This window comes from Bubalus kerabau, chromosome 3 (genome assembly GCF_029407905.1).
Source record: "Bubalus kerabau isolate K-KA32 ecotype Philippines breed swamp buffalo chromosome 3, PCC_UOA_SB_1v2, whole genome shotgun sequence".
Lineage (NCBI taxonomy): Eukaryota > Metazoa > Chordata > Mammalia > Artiodactyla > Bovidae > Bubalus > Bubalus kerabau.
The window spans coordinates 149,987,801-150,013,716 of record NC_073626.1 but is presented as its reverse complement, the minus strand read 5'-3'; the positions used below and the strand labels follow the sequence as shown (position 1 = coordinate 150,013,716).

The window sequence follows — 25,916 nt, the reverse complement described above, 5'->3', positions numbered from 1 at the left end:
AGAAGACTTAAAAGGAAGACAATCTTGGCTTCGAGCTGGAGGCAGTAATTTTCTTCTAGTAATTAATTTCAAAGCAAATAAGCATGAAATAAACACAACTGTAATAAGAGAAAAACATAACTTCAATAAAAGTGACACTTACTGTGAGTGGATGTGATCTCTCATCAAAAATATCCAAGGATCTATTGGCATCTCTATAAAATAAGAATGTATATTTTAAAAATTAATTCAGGAGTTAGTAGCTTAGTAAAGTATCTGCTAAGAGTAGAGAAAGGAGTAGAGGAAGCTTAACCTTCAATAAAGCAAACAGTTTTACATATTCTCCTAGATTCTGCCCTTAGAGAGGTTTTCTGACCTATTTTATACTCAGCACACCAAGTTGCTTGAAATCTTTTCTACAACCAGCCAGAGTTGCCTTTACCTGCACAGACCCCTTCTAACAGGCAATGTTAGTAGACCAATACATTTTCACTGCACTAACCTCACACTGGAATATACAAGAACATTTTATAAAGTGGCAGTAGTGGGCAATAAAGTCTTCTAACTTCAATGAATGTAAATATGAGATTCATGCTTTTTTCTTGTTTTTTCCCCTCTTTTGTTCTTTATATTATATTCTTATTATAATATATATGTTATAGTATATAACATAAATTATATATATATTATATATTATGTTATATATTAATATAATCTAATTCTATAACTATATATTTATATTGTTATTTCTTGTCTCTTTTAAATAGTCTGAGTTAAAAATGTTAATTGTCTTTGAAGAGAAACCAGGCTTTTTATTTTAAATTCCACCACACTACTCCTCTGTGCCCATTTAAACAGCAGTTCTGCAAATGTGGTCTATAGGCCTCTGGGATTCTCCCCTGGCCCCTCTTCAGAAAGCCTGAAAGTCCAAGAGTCAAAACTGTGTTCTATAAGAATAACAAGACATCACCTGCCTTTACACTGTGTGACACTTAACTATGATTGTATAAAAGCAAAAATGGGTAAAATTGCTCGTTTCTGAGTGTGAATCAAGGCAGTGGTATGAAACTAAATTAGAAGTAACTCAGTTATTCCTGGCCAAATGCATGTAAAAAGTCTGCTTCACTTAAGAACATCCTTGATGAAAGAGTAAAAATTAAGTATTCTTAAACCTTTACTCTTCTTTTTCATATTCTAAGTGGAAAGTATGCATTAAGCACTTGTATGTACTGAAATATGGCTGTGTTAAGGAAGAGCACTTGTAACTTACTGGTAAGTCACTTTTTTCCCTCTAGAACATCATATTTAAACCACTTTTTTCATGAAACACCAACTGACAGTCATTTTTTCAAAAAATGAATAAAGTGAGCCTGTCACTTCAAAGAAAACTCTAAACTATTTGTTACCAATGATAAAATTCAAACCATCAAGCTAAAAATACCAGGATTTTTGGAAAACGTGTACCTTCTAGTGTGAGCTTTATTTATGGTGAGCTTAATTTCTCAATACTTAAAGACTTTTCTGATAAGATGGGTGGTGATACTAACAAGAGTGAGTTTTTGACACTGTCTAAAGAAATGTGAGCCAATACTTTGCAAATGACAATGTATAATATTATAAAATCATGTACAGATAAACAGATCCACTCAGTATGCAGGACAGATCAATGGGCATTAATTTAACATAGTATCTACTTCAAGTTCACTGATAATGACTTGGAACTCCATCTTAACTAATTTAATGAACTAGTACATGTGGATTTTGGGGACAGTATCAAAGAATATGCCAAATTATCTCAAGGCTTTAAAAATTCACCTTTTCCCAACTATATGTCTGCATGTGGCTGGATCTTCATATTGCTTCTTCAAAGCAAATGACTGAAAACAGTGTTGATATGAGAATCAACTGTCTCCTATTAATGAGATACCTTTCTCTCCACTATTTTGTTGTGGAAAATGGTTATTTTTCATTAAAAAAAAAAAAAAAAAGACTTATGTTAAACACTGGGATCCCCAACCAGATGGTGGTCTCATCCCTCAGGTGACAGTTTTTGGTGTCCTGCTGTGGAGAGAAGCAGCATGTGCTACTGGCCCCTAGAGGGTAGAGGCCAGGGGTGCTGTGAACACGACAACGCACAGGACAGCACCCAGCAAAGCTCCATTCAGCTCAGAATTTCAGTAGTGCTAAGGAAAGCCTGTTTTAACATACAATGCATTTAATTTTTTAATTTTCAATTTCAAATACAGTAAATATCCATATAAACCACATAAGAGTGGTTAAAGAATTAAGAGTCCCAAAATAAAAATAAATGACTCACTTCCATACTCTAATAAAAGCACTCTAACAGTAAAAGCTTACTCTAAATACTGTCTATAGTTATTACTTAACACTAAACTTGATACTGTGTAAATTAATTAGCTGGAATAACAAGATAGGTTTTAAAAGAGCTCACCTGTTCTTTATGTGGTAATATATTGCTAAGGTCACACTGTGGAGGAAAAAAATATATTGTAATAATTGATTTTTATCACATTAGGCCTGAAGACATTTAACAAGGGTTGGCAGAGAGGTAAGACCTTCCAGATGCCCAGTGGCCCCCACATCCTCTAATTCAGAGCACTACCCACAGGTGCTATCCCCCATATGTTTTAGGTTCTTTGGCTTTTAGCAAAATTAGGAGACCCAAAATGCTAGATGTGCTCTTAGAAGACATGTTTGGGTTGATTATTATAAGTTATTATATATTTCCCCGGTCATTTGTCCTTCTATGCACGAATCTTTCGTCCCATACAAGTTATATCATCTATCCACATGGTTAAATTTAAGCCACACACGGCTTTTTGTTAGGCACTGCATATCAGCTGATTTAGTTCAGTATCCCTCTAACATGTCTATTTTCCATTATTTCTCTAAAAGTAAGTAATACAAGTGCTCCATACCAAATAAAATGGATTTAAAATCACTTTCACACATAATTATTAGAAAATTTAATATCAAAGTTTTATAGTCACAAAGTTGATGATAAGCCTAGTTATCCTGAAATAAGCACTGCTAATAAGGCAGCACAATACAGCACAGTACACTATTAATGACAGGTATTTCCAAATTATTTTAAATAAAGTATTAACTAACCAATAGATACAAGTCCTCAGATACTTTTTACATTACTATAGCCCTAAGTTATTCACAGATGCTGTGTATTAGGCCATTAAGGGGTTCTCTGGTTAAGTTACTTGTTTCCCTTTGTTCTCAGTATCTAAAATGAAACTCAAAATAATTGAGAGAAGGCAAATCTGAATTTTGTAACTAGCCTATAGAATCTTAGCATTTGCAGAAAGGCCACTAACACTGTTAGCATCAAAGATGGATACTTCTATAGTGCTTCAAAGTTTCTTCAAATTGATTTTAAAGTCACAGAATTAAAAGTTACATGATAAAAAGAGCAACTGAACCTTATATGACACTTAACCCATTTTACAAATAAGGGAATCAAGGCTAAAAATTGACTTACTCAAGGTCCCACCAATTATCAGAAGTAGTTCTCTTTCTCCTACCCTTGAAGCAGAGAGTGGTTCCCAAGCTCAGCTGCATACTGGGATCACCCGGCGCTTTAAACACTGCCTGGCTTCTGCTTCAAAATGCTCTGATTTAACTCCATTAGGTACGACCTGGGCAAGAGGATTTAAAGCTCCCCAGGTGACTGCAACGTGCAGCCAAGTTTAGGAATGAGTGAGTTAGGGTTAAGATCAGAATCTCTCAGGATACTTTTGTCTATAAAATCATGCCTCACACATCATTCCCCAGCTTGTCAAAAGGGTGTGTGTGTGTGTGTGTGTGTGTGTGTGTGTGTGAGAAAGAGACAGAGGGACAGAGAGCCAGACAGACCCACAGACTCTGTGTCTTGGAGGCAGAGAGGAAAGGTGGAATTCATGTGTTCAGCGATATACATGAATATCTTGAAAAAGTTGCACAGGTGATTCTAATAAGGCTCACCTACCCCACTGAAAACTAATCCCATGGTACTTTTCAAAATCATTCCTAAAAGCCAATTTGCCCTAATTTTCTCAGTAAACCTTTATTTCACCAATAATGAATGTGCTGAATGGTCATTTTTAAAACTTAATCAGAGAAAAATTTACTGTATTTCCAAATATTAAGACTAGGTTGAGAATAAAAAGCATGAAACCTACTCATCTTTAAAACTACTTCTGAATTATATACTGGAACATCAGGCTCTTTTGAATTGAAAAGAAGTTGTGAGTCTAGCCACAGTGAGAGTAGTTTTTTAACCCACAGATTTAGTGTCTTCGCTGAATAAAAACACTGATTTCGAGAGAAGTGCCAAAACTCAGGACTTTAAAGAGCAATGGGGCTCAGTTTTTGTTGAAACACAAGTTGACCAAAACTAATATTATAAGAAAGTTACATTATTATGATTGTGAACTGGTTGTTTTTAATTAAAGTTAGAAGTTACTGATCATTTAAACAGCTAAAAAATAAAAAGCCTTGCACATTAATAATGAAATTAAATTTATAAGCTAATTATATTTTTAAGACAGAAAACTAAAATTGATGATAAGGATACTAATATTTTCAAGTAGCATTTCCCAAACTGTTCTGGAAAGTCAACATTCATATGCTAAGGAGACACTAGTTAATGTTCCATGGACAACTCCAACAGAGGCAGGGAGGTCTGCATCCTGTTTTGTTTTTAATTCTCTCTCTTAAGTAAACTTGAACATTCCCATCATTAGGGCGTTCTGAATTGTGCATCTCTAATTGTGGACTATGAGGGGCTTCCAGAAATGGAGAAATAGTTTTTGTCATCGTAACACTGTTCGTGTCTTCTTAAGTATAAGCCTGACCACAGCCTTGTTTCTGCAACTTCATCTCTTTTATTGTTCTCTGCTTTGATTGATACAGTGTGTTGGAGATACACAAATATAAACAAAAATTAAATGTGTCTATTAAGTTAAAATCTTAGTTGAACAAATTTCATCTATGGAGAAATTAAGCTTGAGAGTATGCCCCTTGAAACAGTTTTGATATATTTTCCCCCTCTTTGAGGGAGAGAAAGGAGAAGTAAAATTTCATACAGAAATACTGCAGGAAAAAAATGCAGGGTGTGATAAATCTGACCAAGTCCAATTAAATTTAACTGCAGATTCGCTTTGGTGCCAGTAGGGGACACGCTGTTCCTTCTTCTAACGGTAGCTTCCAAACTAGTATACATTGTTGTAGGACACTCCCAACTCATAAAGAAATACTTTTTTCTAGAAACATACAATAAGAAGGTACCCCTCTCTTTCTCATTATGTTCAATATTATCTTAACAATAGAAATCATCAAATAAGATTTACATTTTCCCTGGGATTTCTTACTTGCTAACTGACTTTCCCTTCTATCATGTACTCTATGATAAAAATGGAAACTGAAGACTCATATTTAGGTCCTTGAAACCAACATATAGTTGACACCAGTTTCTTAACCTGATTACTGAAAAGGACAAATCAAATGAATGAAATTACGTATGGCTAGAATGGTTTCAGCAAGAAGGGGGTCTGTCACTCAGCCCTTGGCAACCTAGTTGTACTCACCATTTTATTGTGGTTCTAAGATTAGGCTGGCTGACTGTGCTGTCATCTAGAAATATGGTTGAGCATGAGCTATACTTTTTAGTAAGCTGCCCTGGAGATACCTGAAGGGGAAGGGAGATAGAAGAAAATGTCACAGTAAGTTAAACCTATAAAAGTGTGTTTTTTCCTTGGTTAAAATGTCAAACGATAAAGCATTAAGATTTTCCTTACACTCCATGAACTGCTGAGTGTTGCATCACGTGCAGCTCCATGGGAAACCTCTGTACTCTAACTTCCACAGGCAAGATCTGAGAAATGTGGTATAAACTGCTGCCCTTGATACAGGACCCATAAATGAACCTGGCAAGCACCTATTATAAATTGCCTTTATAATAATGTAGAAAGCATATAGTAAGATTTCAGTGTTTCTTCCTTAAGCAATGAAATGCAGCGGAGATTTCTATTTCTATTCATTTACTACAATAAAACGCACTGCTTTATGTAATATCGATGTGAGAGCATTCCACTGCAGTAAATGAACGCCAATCATAAGTGTATTAGCTTGGGAGACAGTGTGAGGAAACAAGCGTTTTTGAGTCAGAGGCTGGGCATGCCAGGGCTGCTCTATCACTTGCGACCTGGAGGCCATAGAGCTCTCTGGGCCTCAGTTTCCTTATCTGGAGGACAAAAGGGTACAGCTTTAAGATTCTCTCACAGCCAAGACACAGATAAAGCAGCTCTGAGAATTTAACTTCTCATTTCATGTTTAAGTAAGACTGCCATATATTAGACAAGTGAGAGCCTCAGAGAATACTTCCCACTCATTTCAGTTTTATTAATTCTACTCTACATGCTATCTGACGCTCATCATGGCACTCTGCTGCCTTGCGCACGCTGCTCTCTGCCTGCACTGGCTTCTTCTTCCTCCTTGTCCCAGCAAATTTGACCCCATCGACCTCCAGCATACCTCGGCCAGCAGCCACACCACTGAACTTCTCCCTTTCTGCACACTTACACATCTAATTCACCACCTGTTACATGGTCTCAACTGCTTGCCTGGTATCCCCCTCCTAAGTAAGCAAGCAAGCTCCTCCAGGTTACGAAGATTCTTACTCCTCCTACTCCAGTTGCTGAGCACAGAATCTGGGACAAATTAGGATTCAACAAGCCTTTGACAAATTATTTAATATCAATTACAACTGGAAGGTAAATCATACTAATGATACACATTAGAACTATCTGCAGTGGTGCTGGATAGGTGACAAAGAACTTTGTGAGACCCTCTAGAGAATAAACTGTCTTTAAAACACTTTAGAAGTATCCATTTATTTGTGAAGAGCCCAAGAACACAGCCATAGTCAAATACTAAAACAGCCTAAACTATGTTAGGACAATTCTCTTCTTTTAAGTAAAGGCCAATAATCAAATCCCAGTCACTGTCAGTAGCTCAAAGTAATAGCATTCTTTAATACCACAGAACTCAAACAATTTTAACACTTGGTTCTGTTGGTTTTTGTTTACTAATTCAGATGAGCCTTCCTTCCTCCTATTAATATAAAGTAGTTTTCACCATGCTGTCACACTCTATCAGTGTCCTCCACAAATACATCAAAGGTGAAACAAGGAGAAAATCTAGTCGATGTTTTTTTAAAATACAGAGCATTTAAATAAACAGTGCCAATAGCCAATAATAAGAACTATCCAAATGGTGTATAAACCACCGTTTGCTTCTTCCAGATATTTTATGGCAAGGCCACTTACTCCTTTATTAACAAAAAGTTCTAGACATAACATACCTGAAAAGTACCACTATTTGGAGGAATTTCTCCTTCAAGCTAGAAATGATTTAAACTGAAACTCATATATTCCTTAAGCTATCTGGTTAATGTGTAATTTTAGAATCTCAAAGGAGACACAGCATGAAAACTGAACACTTATTCAAATGCTTATATCCTAAATGAAGTTAACTTTTAAAAGGTCACTACTATTAAGAGTATGATGCACTACACATAGTAAAAGTCAGTTATGACTATAAAATCTATCTATGAGGGGAACAAAAATAGTAAGAAAATGCACCAAAATATAGACTCGTTGGTACAGCTTTGGCTTTGGGTGATATTTATCCCATTTTTCTCTATTAAAACTTTTTCTCTATTATGAATTATATCTGTTTATCTTTGGAAATATTAGTGCTGAAATATTTAAGAAGTTTAATTAGACGTGGCGCTACAGACTATGGCAGGGGGGCGGGGGGCTCATTTAGTCTACAGCAACCTACAGACTACTGGCTAGATCCTACCAAGAAACAGTGAACACTTCTCCAGGCCTACTCCTGAAGTGATTCAAACTTTTGGCATCTACTATTCACTAAAGGATGGCAAAATTAAAGTTTCTGAGCAAAGCCTGGATATATTAGCTGCCAACAGCTCACTCTCCCCTCATCTCACTTTAAAATTTAAGGTAACTGTCCTTTATGATTAAAGCCTTATCATCGCTGGTGCAAAACCTCAATAAACTACACTGACAAAGATTAATGATATAAAATGCAAATATAAAAATCAAACAGCAAAACCCACCACTGATACTTTAATGTTCACTGAAGAAGAGTGTTTACCATCATTCAGAGCTAAGGACAGAACAGATGGACTTTTACAATCTTTACAAGAAGGGAAAAGGCTTACTTAGTAGACTTCAGGTTTAATGGCAGAGACTAGAAAATAATCATACTGGAAGACTAATAAGTAACAACTGCCCCCAAAACTTATCATTAAAAGTCAAGCACCTGTTGAAATTCTGCCCCCACCCAGTGAATCTTCCCATCCTGCCTACTGCCTCTGAGTTTAACCCATGAAAAAATTAAGCTGAAATTCACTTTTTGCCTCCCCTTTCCACAAGTTTTAGATGTGTTTATTAATAATTATTAAGACTTTTACTTAAAATTTTGTAATACTCTATGCATTAATGTGGGGCTTCCCTGGTGGCTCAGTGGGTAAAGAATCCACTTGCCAATGCAGGAGATGTGGGTTTGATTCCTCAGTCAGAAGATTCCCTGGAGAAGGAAATAGCAACCCACTCCAGTATTCTTGCCTGGAAAAGTCCATGGACAGGCGAGCCTGGTGGGCTACAGTCCATAGGGTTGCAAAAGAGTCATGTCTGACTTAGCAATAAAACAACAAGAAGTGCATTAGTGTAAACTACTCCATCTACATTACTGCACATTAACGGACAATGTGGCAGGATAAGTAGTTTGAATAGGATTCTTAATCAAGGTCTTAGTAGAAATGTACAGTATTCTAATTATAGGTATAATAGAAAGTATTGTCTGAATCAGTACCATTAATTATACTGAATTAAAACTTTTAAACTTAGAATTTATATTCAAAGTACAAATCCAACTTTGAGTGGACTAACCACAAATCTACTTCCTTTCCCCCTTCTTTCAGAGATATCATCTCATTAGAATTAAAAGTATTTTTTAAAAAAGCTATACCCAAGACAGGATAAACAGCAGATGATTTTTGATGTTTGAAAGATGAAAAAACTAGATAAAGGAGTGGTAACGGACATGGCAGAACAGAGGAAGCACAATCTTGGAACCTACAGAGTTACTGGGATGGGAACAACAAAACCAATTTGTCTTACAGAACCCAAGGCAGGTTCAGAATTCAGAGGTATGGTCACCAAATCCTTGCAGTGAGGTCTATCAGTTAATGAGTGTGCAAAGTGATGCTTCCAATTAGATCTTAACAGACAGTGAGGGACCATCACATATTTGAGGGAAACCTCCAAGAAGTCAGAGATCAAAACAGGAAGAAGGAATCGATAGGAATGATAAAAATGCAGGAGCAAATAAAAACTTAAAAAAATCTTCAACATCTACAGAAAGATGAGAAATTGCATCAGTGAAAAAAAGAATAAAAGGATGGAAGACAACTCTATAAAAATAAGGTAGACAAAACAATATATTCAATAGAAGGATTAGAGCAGAGTCAAGGAAACCCCCAGGAAGTAGGACAAGAAGCCAAAATGGAAAACAGTAGGGGAAAAAAATATCTGTGCAGAAATATGCTCTAAAATTTTCAACATCTGACTAACAGGAATCCAAAAAAAAAAAAAGAAAATACCAAAGACACACATAAAAAAATTCACTAGAAGAGATGTTCTGTATGTTTAAAGGCCCCAACAGAGTGACAAGGTCTATACCAAACCATATTATGAAATTTCAAAACCCCACAAAGACAGAAGTTACTACAAGGTTCCACAGGAGGAAGGAATGGAGAAATGACTAATCTGGTAAGATACAATGTATCAAATTCAATAGATTTAAGAGCAACACTGTAAATGAGAAGACAAGAGAGAAACCTCTCTAGAACTGCAAAAATTAGTTTCAACCCAGAATTCTACACTTTATCAAATGTAAGGAGTTTCATAGAGGCTAGGTCTTTAAAAAATTTTTGCCCATGTGCCTTTTTCCAGGAAAATGTGCTCCAGTAAAACAAGAGAATATAACAAGACAGAGGGAAACAGAATCTAGGACATAGGGGATCCAACACGAGAGAGCAGTGATGTGAGATCCCAGGTGACTTCACACAGATATCCCAGGAAATAGGCACAGAGCCCGTCTAGGAAACACTAGTATGTAGAGGGTAGGAAGACAGAAGGTTGGCAAGAAGTGTCTCCAAGAAAAAATGGAACAGATGTGGTTTTGTGGATGGAAAATATTTCTGATGGGCATGTGACAAATGTTACAACATTTGGGGGAAAAATAGCTGTTAAAAAACAGGCAAGTGAATATAGTCAGGAAATTGATTCCACAGAAAAAAATGAAGAATGTGAAAATAGGGAGATTGGCCAGGGAGCTACTCAACTGTGTTTGGCTGTGTGAGATCATGCTTGCTAGAAAAAGCAGAACTGGATTATCCTGAGAAGTGCAGAAGCGCTTAGATTTCATTAATACTGAAAAAGAAGACCGAAAGGCGCACGGGGAGGCGGCACAGAGGCCTATGCGGCTCAGCAATGAGCAGCACTGCGTAGTCACAGCGATGGACACAGCGGTTCTGGCTTATTAAAAACTGACGCACGCAAAGGGGGCAGAGGACGGAAATAAAATCACGGTGGACAGGAAGTTAAGATTTCACCTGCTGTGCCAACAAGTCAATGGACAGTGCTAAAAGTTAAATTACCTATTACACTTTTATTATTTTGGTTAAAAACTAAGATCAAAAATTTAAGGCAAAAGAATTTAAGCTCGATCTTTATACTATAACCATATTATTGAAATTTAACTTAAATGTCAGGACCCTTAAAAAAACAAGGGAACTACCAAATCAAAAACCTTTCTAAATATACTTGATAATTAGGAACTAGAGATTCAGAAAATTTATAAATAAGAGGTCAATGCTAACAGTATTGGATCCATCATACTTTTTAGGAAATCATGGCAGACATGCTTTTAATTGAACTATTGATTTCTTAACTTTTCAACTATTTACTTACATGGTTTAAATGGTTGCTCTTCCTCTTTTCTCGCACTAAGAATAAAAAAAATTAACTGATGAATTCCGATACAAATACCATAGAAAAATAAGTCACTAGTTATCTGATGGATTACCAATATACACAATGAGTTAAAATTTCATTCTATTTTAAAAAATAATTTCCAACAAAACATATAATTTAAATCACCCAGCAAAATGAATCCTATAAATAATATCTAAAAACTTAGTTTTACTACTTGACCTAACAGATACTCTGTATTAGGTACAAATCAAAGACTTTCCATTTACAAAAGAAAAGGACAAAGCAAATTAGGCCAGGTGAAATATTTAGCTAATAAAAAAATTTACCAAAAAAAAAAAAAAAAAAAAATTTACCAGCTGCATAGTATGTAGTATTTTCTAGTTCTACATGTACGTTAGTCACCTGGATTAACAGATGACAACTCTAAGAACCAGTTTCTGGTCAAGCACCCATGTCTCTGGAAGCATCCTGAACCACTTATTGGTCACCTACTCAAACACCCAAGTTAAAAAATACAGGGTCTTTACACACTGGAAAGCAATCTATAAATTTTAACATGTGTGTTGACCTCACTAACATACATTGACAGAACATAGAACTGTTGTGCTCCAACAAAGGCCAGAAGAACATAAGCTCAAAGAGAGTCTTAGGCCACACTCATTCCCATGGCATCACAAGCACGAATTCCTTTAGACTGAGGAGAGACAGGGGCATGGGATTGTGTTTCTTTTACTCTCTCCACTGTCTCTCTACAGTGTGAGCAGCTCATGAGTCTGGAAAAGACTGAGAAATACAGTAATCCTAACTAGAAATAACTGCCTCAAGCCAAAGTACACACACTTTAAGAAAATGCAGGCGCCCCCAGGCTGGAGAACACGTGGTGCACTCGGAGAGGGCCTGAGCTCTCTGCGCCCCGCCCCCACGCCTGGCCCTCTTCCTGCTGGCTGTTCCTGAGACAGACCATTTGATAAAAACCGGTAATCTAATGAAAATAAAAGAAAAAGAACCCTCTATTTTTTATTGTGCTGCATTACTTCAAATATTATAGAACGTTCACTTGTATTCCTGCTCTCATAAACAACCGAAAAACTTGATCATGTGTGGCTTTTTAGCAAATAAACTAGGATTTAACACGTATTAAGGAAGACAAGCAGGCAAGACAACAAGTAGGAGTGCAAAAACTTTCAGTTCTGATTCTCATCTTAAAACAAGCAGGACACCAGAAATTTACACACGGTTTCCCTTACTGAGGATAACCTCTGGAAAACCCCATATGGCAGGCATGCTGCTCTGATTACCCTGGCCCAGCACTACATTAGGATGAGAGAACTTTGAAGAGCTAAAAGTTCTTATAAGAACTTTTAAAAGAACTTAAAAATTCACATGAATCTGGATGTGAGAGAGGTTCATCTGGTTGAGCACTGTGCAAAATGGTGCCAAAATCACAAGACTCGATTCCCATACATAACAACTGATTTTTTTTAATCAAATGAAAACCTAACTGTGACCTAAACCCTATCATTCATCTTTAACTCATGTGCTCTTGGAACAAGAGGAAAAGGACAAAGTAGCATGGAAAAACAGACCACAACTAAATCATGTGGCAAGCTGACTGTGTTGATAAAGAAGTAGCAGAGTGTATAAACAGATGGTCTAAGTGTTTCTCCTCATTAAAATAGTGACACCTAAAGGAAAAATGTATCATCACATATTAAAATAAAATATCACATATTAAAATATTATCACATATGAAAAAATAAAATATTTAAACTAATCTAAGTGTTTTTCTGTATCTTCCTAAAATACACAAAACAAAAAGTTTTCAATCTTTTTCTCAGGGGGAAAAACACTGTCTTACCGTCCGTTTGAGATTTGCTCAGGAAAATTGTGCTTGCCCTTGGGTGGTCAGAAGGGTTTGATTCCAAAGCTAAGTCTGCACAGGAAGAAGAGAGAAAGGTGTGACAATTAGTTGAGTAGAAAAAGACATGACTTTTAAAACAGCTACACATTGATTTTAATCACGTTTAATAGCCTTAAGAAGAGCTTTTAGTAATGACAAGAAGGAAACTGTAGTAAAGGCAACAATATAAAAATTCTATTGGGAAACAGAAAAACTGTAGAAATTCTCCAAACATGTGGAATAAAACCAGGGCTATGTCTTAGGCTTTTTTTTTTTTTTTAAACTTGCACCTAATCTATGCCTCCCCTCCTATTTGATTAAAAATTCAGTCACCTCTCTTTAAGCTGATATTACTAGCACATTTCAGGAAGTCTCAAGAAGCAAGTTATGCTGTAGTCAATTACTGTCAGATACCAGCTCCATCTATCAAATATGCTATAACCAAATGAGCTGCTTTTGGCAAATGTTCTTCAGACAATCCAATGGCTAATTCTAACTCCACTCAACAGTTGGCTGCTGTTTATCTAGGGGCTATTCATCATGGCAGATTTAAGAGGAATACATAAGAGTTCAATGTTCTGATCCATAGGAACACTTCCAAGATAGTGATTTTTAACTTTGCTCTCTATTTCCAAAGCTAAACTCTCACTTTTTCCTTTCATGGTGCATGATTAATAGAAGGCTTCAATAAGAGTACTTCCTGGAGCACATCAAAGGGCTGCTTGAAAAAAATTTTGCCCATACCTACATAAAAAAGGTGGGTCTGCTGGCAGTTCACTTTGCACCAAGATGGGAGAGTCTTCTATTTAGGCAGAAATATCAAGCAAGCACAAGCTGCCACATTGGACAGTAAGGTTGTTGTTTAAAACAAACATAAAAGCCCTATAGGCACTTACTCAGTGAAGTCCACCTCAAACCAATTAAACAATCTTTTAAGAAACTGCACCAAGATTTTTAAAGAGTAATAGTTAAGGCAATATTTCCCAAACCACATAATAATTGGCCTATTTTTAAAGGGGTGTTTGGTGGTCAAAGTGATTTACATGTTATCCCTGAGAATCAAAAAGCTATATACATTGATATATTAAAAACTAACCAGTCCAGTAGTGAATTCCATCTAACCCAACATTTCACAAATGTTATCTACCTAGAACCCTTTTCTTCCTCAAAGAAAGAATTTTGCATGAACAGTGCTTTGGGACTTCCTGGTTTAATGGGAATTTTAATGTTACTGCCAGCACTATAAATTTACATATGTAAACCAACTGCTTTGTTCTTCATGAAAATTCCTTCACTGCATTTGGAGTTTATTAAGCAATTTTTGGAGAAAATAGTCTATTCAACAGTTTTATGTAAAAGACCCATAAAATTAAAGTTTTTTACCCCCTACATATTTGAAAAATGCGACACCAGGAAAATAAATTATTTCAGTTGTACACAAAGTTGACAGGTAGAGACTTTTGACCTAAGGCTTCTGAAAGGATTCATGACTACTTATCTGTACCAGAAAGTAAACAGGCTACACTGGAATCTAAAAAATAAGCAGAAATGCTTGCCAAGTAGCCATATTTTTCATCAGGGTTTATGGCATGGTAAAATTTAACAAGAGTCAATGGAAGTCCAGGAAAAGTAAGTGTCAGGATCAAAGAGAAGCAAACTTTAACACACACACACACACCGTGTACACACACACACCCTGCACACGCACACACACCCTGCGCGCGCACACACACACACACCCTGCCAAACCAGGGTGTGCTACTGGTATGCTATGATGTGCTACTACAGATCTATATACAGAAAGCAAGAAGGCTGGGATAAAAGAAATGACATGCAGGAAAAAGGTAAACTTGCCCAAGTAACCAGAAAAGAGCTGGCACTCCCCCTACCCTACTCTAGAGGTTTCAAGGGTGGGCACATGACCCAGAACTGGCTAATAGATCACAGCTTTCCTGGGACCTTCCAAGAAGCAGAAAAAGGCAGAGCGGTACCCTAGGCTCCTTAGCTAACCTGGAGCTGCTGGACACTCCTCTTGCCATCAAGAGGGGAAAAGCTTTTCAGGAGAGATCAACAGAGGAGAGCAGAACTGAGACAGGCTGTGAGATCACTGAACTCCTGGGTCAAGTACTGCTTAATTTACTCTATCAACTCCAGTTATATAAAAGTCAATATATATGTATTTTTAATTTAAGCTATTCTGAGACATTTTCTCAAACTTGCAACAGAAAGAGACCTGGTTAACCAGGAGAACTGATGATCACACTGAAGGTGGGGAAAGGTAAAAGTCACTTGCTCATTCCTTTAACAAATGTCATGAACAAATATAAATATTTGCATGAGTCAAAATGACACTATTTAAAAATTAACCCACAGATTCACAACCCTTACTTTTAGTTGTTTTCCTTACACATTAGAAAAAACTCTAATTAGTGTATAATTTATGTCTTCTTGTTACTAACAACCCTTCTACATCTGACTGTTGCATATTTACTGTTTAATGAATACACAACAGCCCATCAAGGTATTCCTATACTGTACTTAGCCAATTCCCTATTGCTGGGGTTTAGGTACTTAAAATGTTCTATTCTTTGATGAGGAAACTTTTCATCTATTGTTATACAGCTTTTTAAATAAACAATGGTTTTACCTCCTTAGCAAAGATCTTCAAAAGTGGGATGTCTAAGCCAAAAGGTTAGATCATTTTCATGGCTCAGGGTACAGTGCTAAACTGCTTCCTGAAGAAGGTGGGGCCACATTAGTGTATAATGCTACCAATCATGACAGTTTTAGTTCCTACCCCTGCTCTGCATAGTTGTGGAGGAAAAAGTCCTACTAACAGAAATAAGGAATAACACTGTAGATCTAATCTGTATTTCTTTTGATTACATAGTTTTGACCACTTTCCCATAATTATCAGTGTCATTTCCACTGTGGTGAGCTGCCTATCATTTATAGGTACTAAACATACTAAGGCCCTACTGCTGTCAATTTGCATGAGGTTTTCAGAAAATACTAATCTTCTGTTTACAGCCTATAGAACAATTTTCTATACAACTTGCACTTTTTGCCAGTGAAAACTACATCACTATTTTAGACTTGACAGGTAAGCCATTAGACAATAAACTCATACATACACACAATATTTCTGCACGCTCCATTAACTGTTTTGCCAAGAGTCTAAGGAGACGATGAAAAAAATGTACCATACTCTTCACTGTCACAAAGTAAGACTGGCAACTAGGAAGCAAAGCATTACTACCCACCCTTCCCCTCATCCCCTCTCCCGCAACAAGCACACACAATAATGTTAGAGGTATTCTGAGAAATTACTGTGCATTTTATATGCGAATTCTTTCTAAAATTACTTCTTTAGCAATCTTTAATAATGTTTTAACCCAGGAGAAATATTCTTGAGCTCTTGATTAGGGGTTATCATGAAAGTTATATTTTAAGACCCATCACTTTAATATTATCAATTTAAATTGCAACTCATTTGACAGCATGATAGACTTACGAAGAAAAAGGATGACTAAAAAAATTAAGCTCAGGTCTTAATATAAACACTCCCAGGAAGAAACCTGTATACCAGATCACTGAACGCTGCTTTTCCTCCAACCTAACATTCTATCAATCGAGAGATTCATCTCAATTGCAGATGTTAAAAATGTGAAAATAAAGGCAACTTAGAACGTTCAAAATGCATTACCAAAGCCTAAAAGTGTTAAAATTATGCTGTCAAACTGTCAATAAATGATTTTTCCCTGTCAAAATATCAGAGAAACTAGTGACCAAGAAATCATCTGACGGAAGGAGACTAATGTCAACATACTGACTTCAGTTCAGTTCAGTCGCTCAGTCGAGTCCGACTCTTTGCGACTCCATGAACCGCAGCACGCCAGGCCTCCCTGTCCATCACCAACTCCTGGAGTTCACCCAAACCCATGTCCATTGTGTCAGAGACGCCATCCAACCATCTCATTCTCTGTCGTTCCCTTCTGCTCCTTCCCTCAATCTTTCCCAGCATCGGGGTCTTTTCAAATGAGTCAGCTCTCTGCATCAGGTGGCCAAAGTATTGGAGTTTCAGCTTCAACATCAGTCCCTCCAATGAACACCCAGGACTGATCTCCTTTAGGATGGACTGGCTGGATCTCCTTGCAGTCCAAGGGACTCTCAAGAATCTTCTCCAACACCACAGTTCAAAACCATCAATTCTTCGGTGCTCAGCTTTCTTTATAGTCCAACTCTAACACCCATACATGACCACTGGAAAAACCATAGCCTTGACAAGACGGACCTTTGTTGGCAAAGTAATGTCTCTGCTTTTCAATACACTGTCTAGGTTGGTCATAACTTTCCTTCCAAGGAGCAACCGTCTTTTAATTTCATGGCTGCAATCACCATCCGCAGTGATATTGGAGCCCAGAAAAATAAAGTTAGCCACTGTTTCCCCATCTATTTGCCACAAAGTGATGGGACCGGATGCCATGATTTTAGTTTTCTGAATGTTGAGCTTTAAGCCAACTTTTTCACCCTCCTCTTTAACTTTCATCAAGAGGCTCTTTAGTTTTTCTTCACTTCAGTTCAGTTGCTCAGTCATGTCCGACTTCTTGCGACCCCATGGACTGCAGCACGCCAAGCCTCCCTGTCCATCACCAACTCCCAGAGTTTACCCTAACTCATGTCCATTAAGTCAGTGATGCCATCCAGCCATCTCATCCTTTGTCGTCCCCTTCTCCTCCTGCCCCCAATCCCTCCCAGCATCAGTCTTTTCCAATAAGTCAACTTTTCGCATGAAGTGGCCAAAGTATTGGAGTTTCAGCTTTAGCATCAGTCCTTCCAAAGAACAACCAGGACTGATCTCCTTTAGAATGGACTGGTTGGATCTCCTTGCAGTCCAAGGGACTCTCAAGAGTCTTCTCCAACACCACAGTTCAAAAGCATCAATTCTTCGGCGCTCAGCTTTCTTCACAGTCCAACTCTCATATCCATACATGACCACTGGAAAAACCATAGCCTTGACAAGACGGACCTTTGTTGGCAAAGTAATGTCTCTGCTTTTTAATATGTTATCTAGGTTGCTTTTTATCTCATGCTTTTTAATATGCTATCTTCACTTAATATATTGCAATTTAACAGGATTGTCAGCATTTTCTGGGCCAACTTCTGGGCTCCAGTTTACTTAAAGGTTTACTCCGTTTACTGAACTGCCCTATCACCCCTCAGTTCAGTTCAGTTCAGTCGCTCAGTCGTGTCCGACTCTTTGCGACCCCATGAATCGCAGCACGCCAGGCCTCCCTGTCCATCACCAACTCTCAGACTCACGTCCATCAGGTCAGTGATGCCATCCAGCCACAGTAGTATAATATATTAGTTTTATGGCTAATAATACATTTCATGTCTTATGATCATCTGGTGTTTCATCTGGGTCCACACTTTGCACCCTAGCCAAGTGGTTCTTGCCTGCCGATGCTGAACTGTCTCACCAGAGGGCACACAGCATGCTCCTGCAAGCCCCTCTACTGCTCCTGCTTCCCTAGCTTCTGACCATCCTGGCTTCCAAACTGCTTCTGAACTTGCCTCTAACTTGGTTCTCAGTTCTGCCTTACCTTAATCCTCAATCAGTGTTGTAATAATCATGACTAAGAGATGATATACAGGTAAATATACCTGGCTTTATGTATTTCTAAAAAGTACTTAGGCTTCTTGGACTTTTAAGAACTTTTCTGGGTTGCAAGCTACAGTGATTTCATTTCACATTATGCAATGTTACTGTTTTAACTCTTAAAGTTTTATTACTTTAATACCCTAAAAATAAACAATTTTTTAAAAAGGGGTGAGAAAAAAGGTAGTATTTCAAAGCAGAGCACAAAATGACATCAATAAATTCTGTTCCTATATATCATGTATTTGGAATTTACAGTCCCCATCTATCAAGGTTTTAAAAATGAATAAAACCTTGGACAACTCTGTACCTCAGAGAACAATCCCTACACCGCCTAACTCAGAACATGATGAGAATCAAATGAAATTTAAGAGCAATGTATACACCATAGCTTCACTGAGTTACATAAGCCCCTTCGCCATGACAAGGCTGCGATCCATGAAGGGGATATACTATATAAAGCATAATAAATGACACATCAACGCTTTCACAAATTAACTAAAAGCCAAAAGTGAACATTTAGCATTTCACAGGAAAATTTATCTCCACTCATCACCCTCAGCCAAATAATATCTTAAATAAACAATGCTTGGTTGCTGTTCAGTCACTAAGTTGTGTCTGACTCTTTGCAACTTCATGATTGCACCACGCCAGGCTTCGCAGTCCTACACAATTCTGAGTTTGTGCAAACTCATGTCATTGAGTCAGGCTACCCACTAAAGGAAAGAAGATAAGAGTACACAAGGGCAAGCATTTCTCCTAGTGTTCTTCCTTTTTCTTCTTTAATAAGCAAATACATATCATTTCTCCTGCTTCTGTCATGGGGATTAGTGTATATTCTCTCCCCATTTTTTTTCAGGTTAACATCCCCTGGAGATGAAGTCATTAACAGTGGAGAGAGCTCTTTCACAGTCCCTAATTCTTCAGTGTCTGGATGTGCTAGTTTACCAGTCCCTTACTGGACATCTGAATTATTTCCAGTATTTTGCTACTGAAGATAATGCAACATATGCGGCCTATACCTTCAGAATAAATTCCTTTAGTAGGATCTCTGGATTAAGTGAGATTGTGCCAACTTCCCCTTCAAGGGGTTGACCGATTTCCCATTTCTACCAGCAATATATGAATGTAGCTTTCTTCAGTGTCACCAAAGAATGCAGTGCCAAGTTTCTGAATTTTCTCCCAACAGAAGCTACAGTAGTTGTATTTTCATTTCTCTTATGTGTGAGGATATGTTTAAAAGCCATCTGCATTTCTTTTTCTGTGACTTGTCCCATTCATATTGTTAGCCTACTTTTAGATTCACTCAGTTTCTTCAAGTCGGGCTATTTTAGGCCCTTATTAATACTGCTTTTTTGTTCATACCACTGTTGGCTCTCAGCTGAGCAACTACACCAGCCTCCTAGCTGGGCTCCCTGCTTCATTCTACCCCTGCCCACATTAGAGTAGCTGGTCTGCTCTCCCGCCCTCCTCCCCTTCTTTAAGAATTATCATTCCCTTGTATATAATCTTTCAATGGTTTCCCATTACAATTAGACTAAAATCCGTATTTTTTCCTGTCAGGGCCTACTAGACACACAAGGCCTTAATCCCCCGATATTCCTCCCGGCATTCTTTCACTCAGCTGCAGCCACCCTCTTTCTGTCCTCTGCCTACCCCAAGCATATTCCCTTCTGAGGACCTCACATGGCTCTCCCTCACTCCTAGGATGCTCAGTGGTCACTTAAGGAAACCACCCCCAGTAACACTCCTCCCCAGTCTGTGATCATCATTTTCTTTCTTCTCAGTGTCTCGCTACTTAACATTATTCCTGTGTCATCAGCCCCCCGGTACCTCTAGGAAGTAAAGACCAGAGTTAGGGTTTGGGTTTTGTCTGTATAACCTCTGTTTGTCCTGCCCCTAAATGGTGCCCAATAATCATCCATTTCAGTGTACCCCAGATCATTTATGCTTCTCCTAATTTTCCTTCATCATCTAAGATTCCTTCTAATGCTGTCCTTTGATGTGTTTGTCACCTAAGACCAGCATTAATTTCAGATCTCTTAGAGTGGTAGTTTAGTTACTCAGAATCAAAGACACCGACAGGTTACCAAGAACCACAAAAACCTAAGAGAGGCAATCTACTCTTCAGTGAAAAATCAATGGTAACTTTAATTTGGGGAAAGAACATTTAATGTTAAAATACCTTAACTACAAAATGACTCACCCTATGAATTTAATTAAGTCATAAGACAAAGTGTACTACCAGAATTCTACAGGGAAGTACATCACATCACTTTTTATGTCTGTGCCCAGAATAAAGCAATATAATGGGATTATAAAAGACAACCATAAAGGGTGGGTAAATGAATGATGCTCCAACCATTAAACAGGCGATAAAAAGCAGACTGTACAGCTACATGCAGCTGCATGGAAATACATCCTGGAGCGTGCTTCAGGTGTCAGCATGATTCCAGGAGCTTCCCTTCTTCACTTTACAAGAGAAAGTTACAAAGTGGCACACAAAGAACAATTTCATACAATAAACACAACGTTCTGTTTATATGTATACAAAAGGTTCAGGAAGAATCAACACCAAAATATTAATAAAAATTCTTGATATTCTGAGTATGAGTGAACTACTTTTCAGTATTTTGTAAATCTTTTACCTCAAATGTTTATTGTTATCAAAAAAGTAAAAAAAAGTGTTTATAATAGCTACTGAAAAGAGGAAAGACCTGTTGCTCAGAGGTTTTTTCCCCATTACATCGTCAATTCCCTCCCTACCCACTCCTTGGAGGATGGAAGGAAGGAATCATTTGAGAGAGCACCTTGCACCAGAAAATGAGCAAAGTTCCTAAGGGCACAATATAAAGGCTGTTTGAAAAGCAGATGCATAATAATAAAATCAGATAATAGGACCATAGCATCTTATTTTCTATTATTGACACTAACATCAGTTGCATTAGATAACATTGTTAAAGGCAAGGTAGCAACAAAATTCTTTTGAGTCTGTATTTATACTAGGTTCTTTAGGAGTTAACTGAAACAGCTTGAAGAAATCATGTTCTTCTCAAAGGTTTCTGAAGAACAAGGCATCATTTATGTTTGATTTTGTCTTAAGTAACCAAATAATTCTTCACTGCAAAAAAGCCAAAATGTTTTATATCAATGTATTTCTCAGTTTCCAGGGAAACTGATATAAAATTGTCTGAAATAAAAACATTAAGAGCAAACTTCCAATGTGCTTGCACTTTACATTCGGTGTTCTGACCTTGTTTCTATGGAAACTTAATAATAGGCAAATGCTGAAACTGAGGTTTCTCTTATCACTTTATTGAATGCCAAAAAAAAGAGAGACAAATTTAAGTAAAATTTTAACAATCATGTCAAACATAAAAAGGTAAATTCTGTACTCGTGAACTCTCTTTTTCTAGTTCCCAACTTAGCACTCCTCCTCACTAAATGCTTTGTACCTTACCTGCCTGCTTACCAGTTTCTCCTAATGTCCCTCTGTCCAGGGCATTCTCGGCTTCAATTCGAGGTCAGCAGAACAAACTCTTTCAAATATACCAACATGTTTACCTGACTGGTAAATTTAGGCTATTTCACGACTTCTTTTATTCCTATCCATTGTAATAAATGTACAGACATAGAATGGAGAGGTAAATGTTGCTTCTGAGTTGTGAACAATAAACTCAAATGGAAATAATCAAAACTGAAGTTGAGATAGGCCTATCTCACAGATAAATTATAAAATAAAAAGTGCATTCCAAATAGTTTTTTTTAAGCACCCAACAACTGAATTTGGTGTATCTACCACTCTCAAGTCTGTCTCTTCTGTTCAGCAGCTATGTTACACAGTTATTTCAGATCTCTAAGTCTTGGCTTCTTCATTGGCAACACACAGAGAATATTCACAGGTCTTATTTATAGATGGAAGGGTCAAGTGAAATACACCCGAAAATACGTTGTAAATCTTAAAAGAATTATACAAAAGTCCAACTACACTAGCCTACATACTGTTTTTTAAAATCACTTAGAGGCTTACCTTATAGCAACAAACTGAGCAGTTTTCACAACTATGCACAAGTTTTGTTTTTAAAGCTACAATTAATTTACATAATTTATTCTTTCACAGTATCTGACTAGTATCTGACAGTATCTGAAAAGGGAGTACTTTCCACTTACAAAGCCATGTCCATCATATGGGTGAGTTCACAGGCTTACCTATTCTAACTCTGAAAGAAATTAAGTAAACCCAAATAAAATTTAAATAGAAGAGCTGTAAGACATTTTCTCTATGAAATAAAGAAATACTCTCTGGCATTTAGACGAAACAATTGGGCCAATGGGGCTTTAACATCTTCACGACACAATGTTTTTTACTTTAAAGAACACAGTCTTTATTAATGAGCCAGTGTTATCCAGAATCTTTTTATTTTTTTTGGAAAAAAAAAACAAAAACCTAGAGCTGTCCAGTTTCAAAATTCTAGAGGAAAAAAATCAAACATTTCCTCTCCTCTCTCTTCTCTTCTCCATGACAACCTACCCCCACCCCCAGCCATTTCGTCTTCAGAATTTTACCTGAACATTCTGAAAGTTGAATAGGATTCCACTGGCAGGAGGGGGTTGGAAGGAGAGGTAGCCATGGAGACAACTTTTCTGCAGGATCTGCCATCTTAACTGCCAAATCTTTGTATTACAAATAAAAGTCTGAATTTCTTTTTTCTCCTTTGAAACTTTTGACCAACAGTCTCAGGAACCACCCCCACCCCTCCCTTAGAAGAGGCAACATGCAAGTGAAGTTGGTTAAAGCTGAAGACACTTTTGTGTCAAAGTGAGACTCTTAATCAGAGCTCCGTGGGGTCGTCTTTGGGTAAAAAAACAAACAAACAAACAAAAAAAAAACACAACTATTCCCTGCAGCCGTTGCAGTAACGTTTCACTCCGTTCAGTTATTTTAAGCCCCACTCTCACCTTTTTCTTTCCTATCGTGTTCAGATTATAGTTAGAATAAGATCGCTTCAATCAGGACAACTCTAGACAGAATTCTACTTAACGCCACACTAACTCTGTCGATCTCAGTTTTGATTTTAAATAACAAATCCTAAAATCTGTCTTAACTGTCCCGAGTATCAACTATCCTAACGAGTGGAAGTGTATCTAGATCCTTACCTCGTTCCTTCACTTAGGTACCATCTGGATAGGTAAGGATAGGGAGATGGGATGGATATCGCCGAAGTTGGGAGTATTTAAGTTTTCATTGAGAAGACAGAGAATACATCAGAAAGTCTTCACAAAGTCCCACGAGATCACGAACAGGAGGGGCCTCAGACTTGAGGGTCTCGGGTCGGGTTGCGAAATGGGAATAGGAGAATTGGGCGCTGGGGTAGAGAAGAGGGAGAGAGACTGGCCGGACGCGACGGGGAAAGAATAAGGGGTGGGGACGCCAGGCAGGGCCAGCCTCCGTCCCCGGTGCCCAGCCCCGAGAGAGCCAACTCCAGGCAGGAAGAAGCCCTAGGCGGCGGCTCCCTCCCGGGGGACCCGGGGGTCGGCGGAGGCCAGAGGTAAGCCCGAGAGCAGACGGCGCCGGCCCCGCGAGGGGCGAGGCGCGCCGGCCGCTTTCTTACCTTCGGGCATCTCCCGGTCGCTGATGTGCTGCAGGTGGTGGCCTTCACCCGCTCCGAAATCCAACTCGGTGGGTTCCACGGTAGCCGGCGCCGGTGCTACTGCCACCGCGTCTCCGGCCGCCGCCTCGTAGACCTCAGACTCGTAGTCTGGCTCCGCCGGCCCCGCGCGCCGGCCCAACTTGGGGCTGGCATTGGGGGACACGCAACAGGTCAGCGTGTTCCCCATGGGGCGCCTCCGCTCCTCGCTGCCTTCGCCTACGCTCGGCCCCCGACTCCGCCGAGCTCAGAAGTCGCCCCCTCCCCCAACAATGGCGCGGCGGGCACGGGCAGCCCCGGGCTATGCCGGGGCTGCGCCGCGCATGTAGACGCTGCCTCGCCTGCCTCTCGCCTGTCCGCCCCGCCGCCGGGCCCGGGGCAGGGCTCCGGCCCCGGCCGCACCCCCGCTGTCTCGCCGCCGCCGCCTCCCCGGAGTCAACTAGTCTGTGAAGGCGGCGACCAGCCCGGCTTATTTAAAAGGGGTGGGGACCCGACAAGCGCTGAGACGCGCAGCCACTGCCGGGAGAGAGCGCGGTCAGAGCTCCTCCTCCTTCCGCCGCCGCCTCCCGACTGAAAGGCGCTGGCCTGGCCGGCCCTTGCCAACCGGAACGCGTCCTTCGGTCACCTGGTTACGACGGACCAATCACACACAGAGTTTCCTCCCAGAGCCCGCCTCCGAGGGCAGGCACGTGACTCACAATGCCCCGCCCCCGCCCCGCGGCTGCTCCGCCCCTCGAGTGGCGCGCCCTGGACTCCTGTTTCCATTCATCGTGCGGCACTCGGAGCTTTCCGGTCCTTCGGGAAGCGTTGAGGGAGTTTGTGAATCGAAGCTGTTCTGAGTCAGTGGGCTCTATAGAAGGCGTGTTAGTAAAGAGTCAGTTCCGTTAGCAACTCGGTTTCATCGGGTCTGACAGCTGACTCATTTGATGCATTGCTCAACAAACTTAGTTACACCCGAATCGTTGAGTTTTTTGTAACTAAATACTCCTCTCGAGCTGACTTCGAAAGAGTGTAAGTTTCTGCCTTCAGTTTAACCATAGCAACCCCCCGGGTCCTCAATAAAGAGCTGTGTCCGTGTCTTGAATGAGACTTGAGGACACGTCACCCCTCCACTTCCTCATCGGTAAATTAGGGACCGAACTCCTCCCTCCCAACTCTGAAACGCTGGGATTCAGCAACTCGATTTTCTCGCTGTTTCTCTCTTCCACGGCACGAGTCTCCAGGTTTCCCTACTTTCACCAGTAACATAAAGCACAAAGCACGATTTTCTCATACAAAACTGAAAGTCACAAAGTGAAGTACCACGGTTTTGATTTAATGAAGATGTTGGTAAGGATATGTTCCCAAGGTCACATGATTGCTCAGGGGGATGGCCAGGATTTGGTCTCCGATTGTGTGGATCCCCAAAGGCACCTTATTGTGATTATCCGAAAATAAATGTAGAAGTCAAATTTGATTGGAAGTGGCATAGGATTTTCTCTAAGGGAGAACAATTTTTTGAAGTGGATTTAAAAATACTTTCCCTTCTTTCAACATTGGTTAGTCCCTCCTACTTTCTAGGCACTGTGTTCCTGCAATAGCCCTGCCCTCGATGAGCTCAGTCAGGCACATGAGAAAATAAAGGCTTAGAA

The 25,916-nt window shown here is 39.1% G+C and overlaps 1 protein-coding gene across 3 annotated transcripts in view; it reads right to left on the bottom strand.

The window, feature by feature from the left end:
* Positions 1-24,707, bottom strand: part of CCNYL1 (cyclin Y like 1) — a 36,317-nt gene extending 11,610 nt beyond the window's left edge. Inside the window, exons 1-6 of one of the 3 annotated variants that reach the window (XM_055573289.1) lie at positions 24,250-24,706; positions 12,934-13,008; positions 11,052-11,086; positions 5,577-5,677; positions 2,432-2,467; positions 143-194 (exon numbers count right to left, since the gene is read on the bottom strand). In XM_055573289.1, coding sequence (XP_055429264.1) covers positions 143-194; positions 2,432-2,467; positions 5,577-5,677; positions 11,052-11,086; positions 12,934-13,008; positions 24,250-24,475 — 525 coding nt within the window. In that variant the 5' untranslated portion in view covers positions 24,476-24,706. Of the gene's footprint in view, positions 1-142; positions 195-2,431; positions 2,468-3,490; positions 3,647-5,576; positions 5,678-11,051; positions 11,087-12,933; positions 13,009-24,249 lie in introns of those variants that run through there. The other 2 variants (XM_055573291.1, XM_055573290.1) reach the window with 2 other exon arrangements.
* Between the last annotated feature and the right edge of the window lie 1,209 nt (positions 24,708-25,916).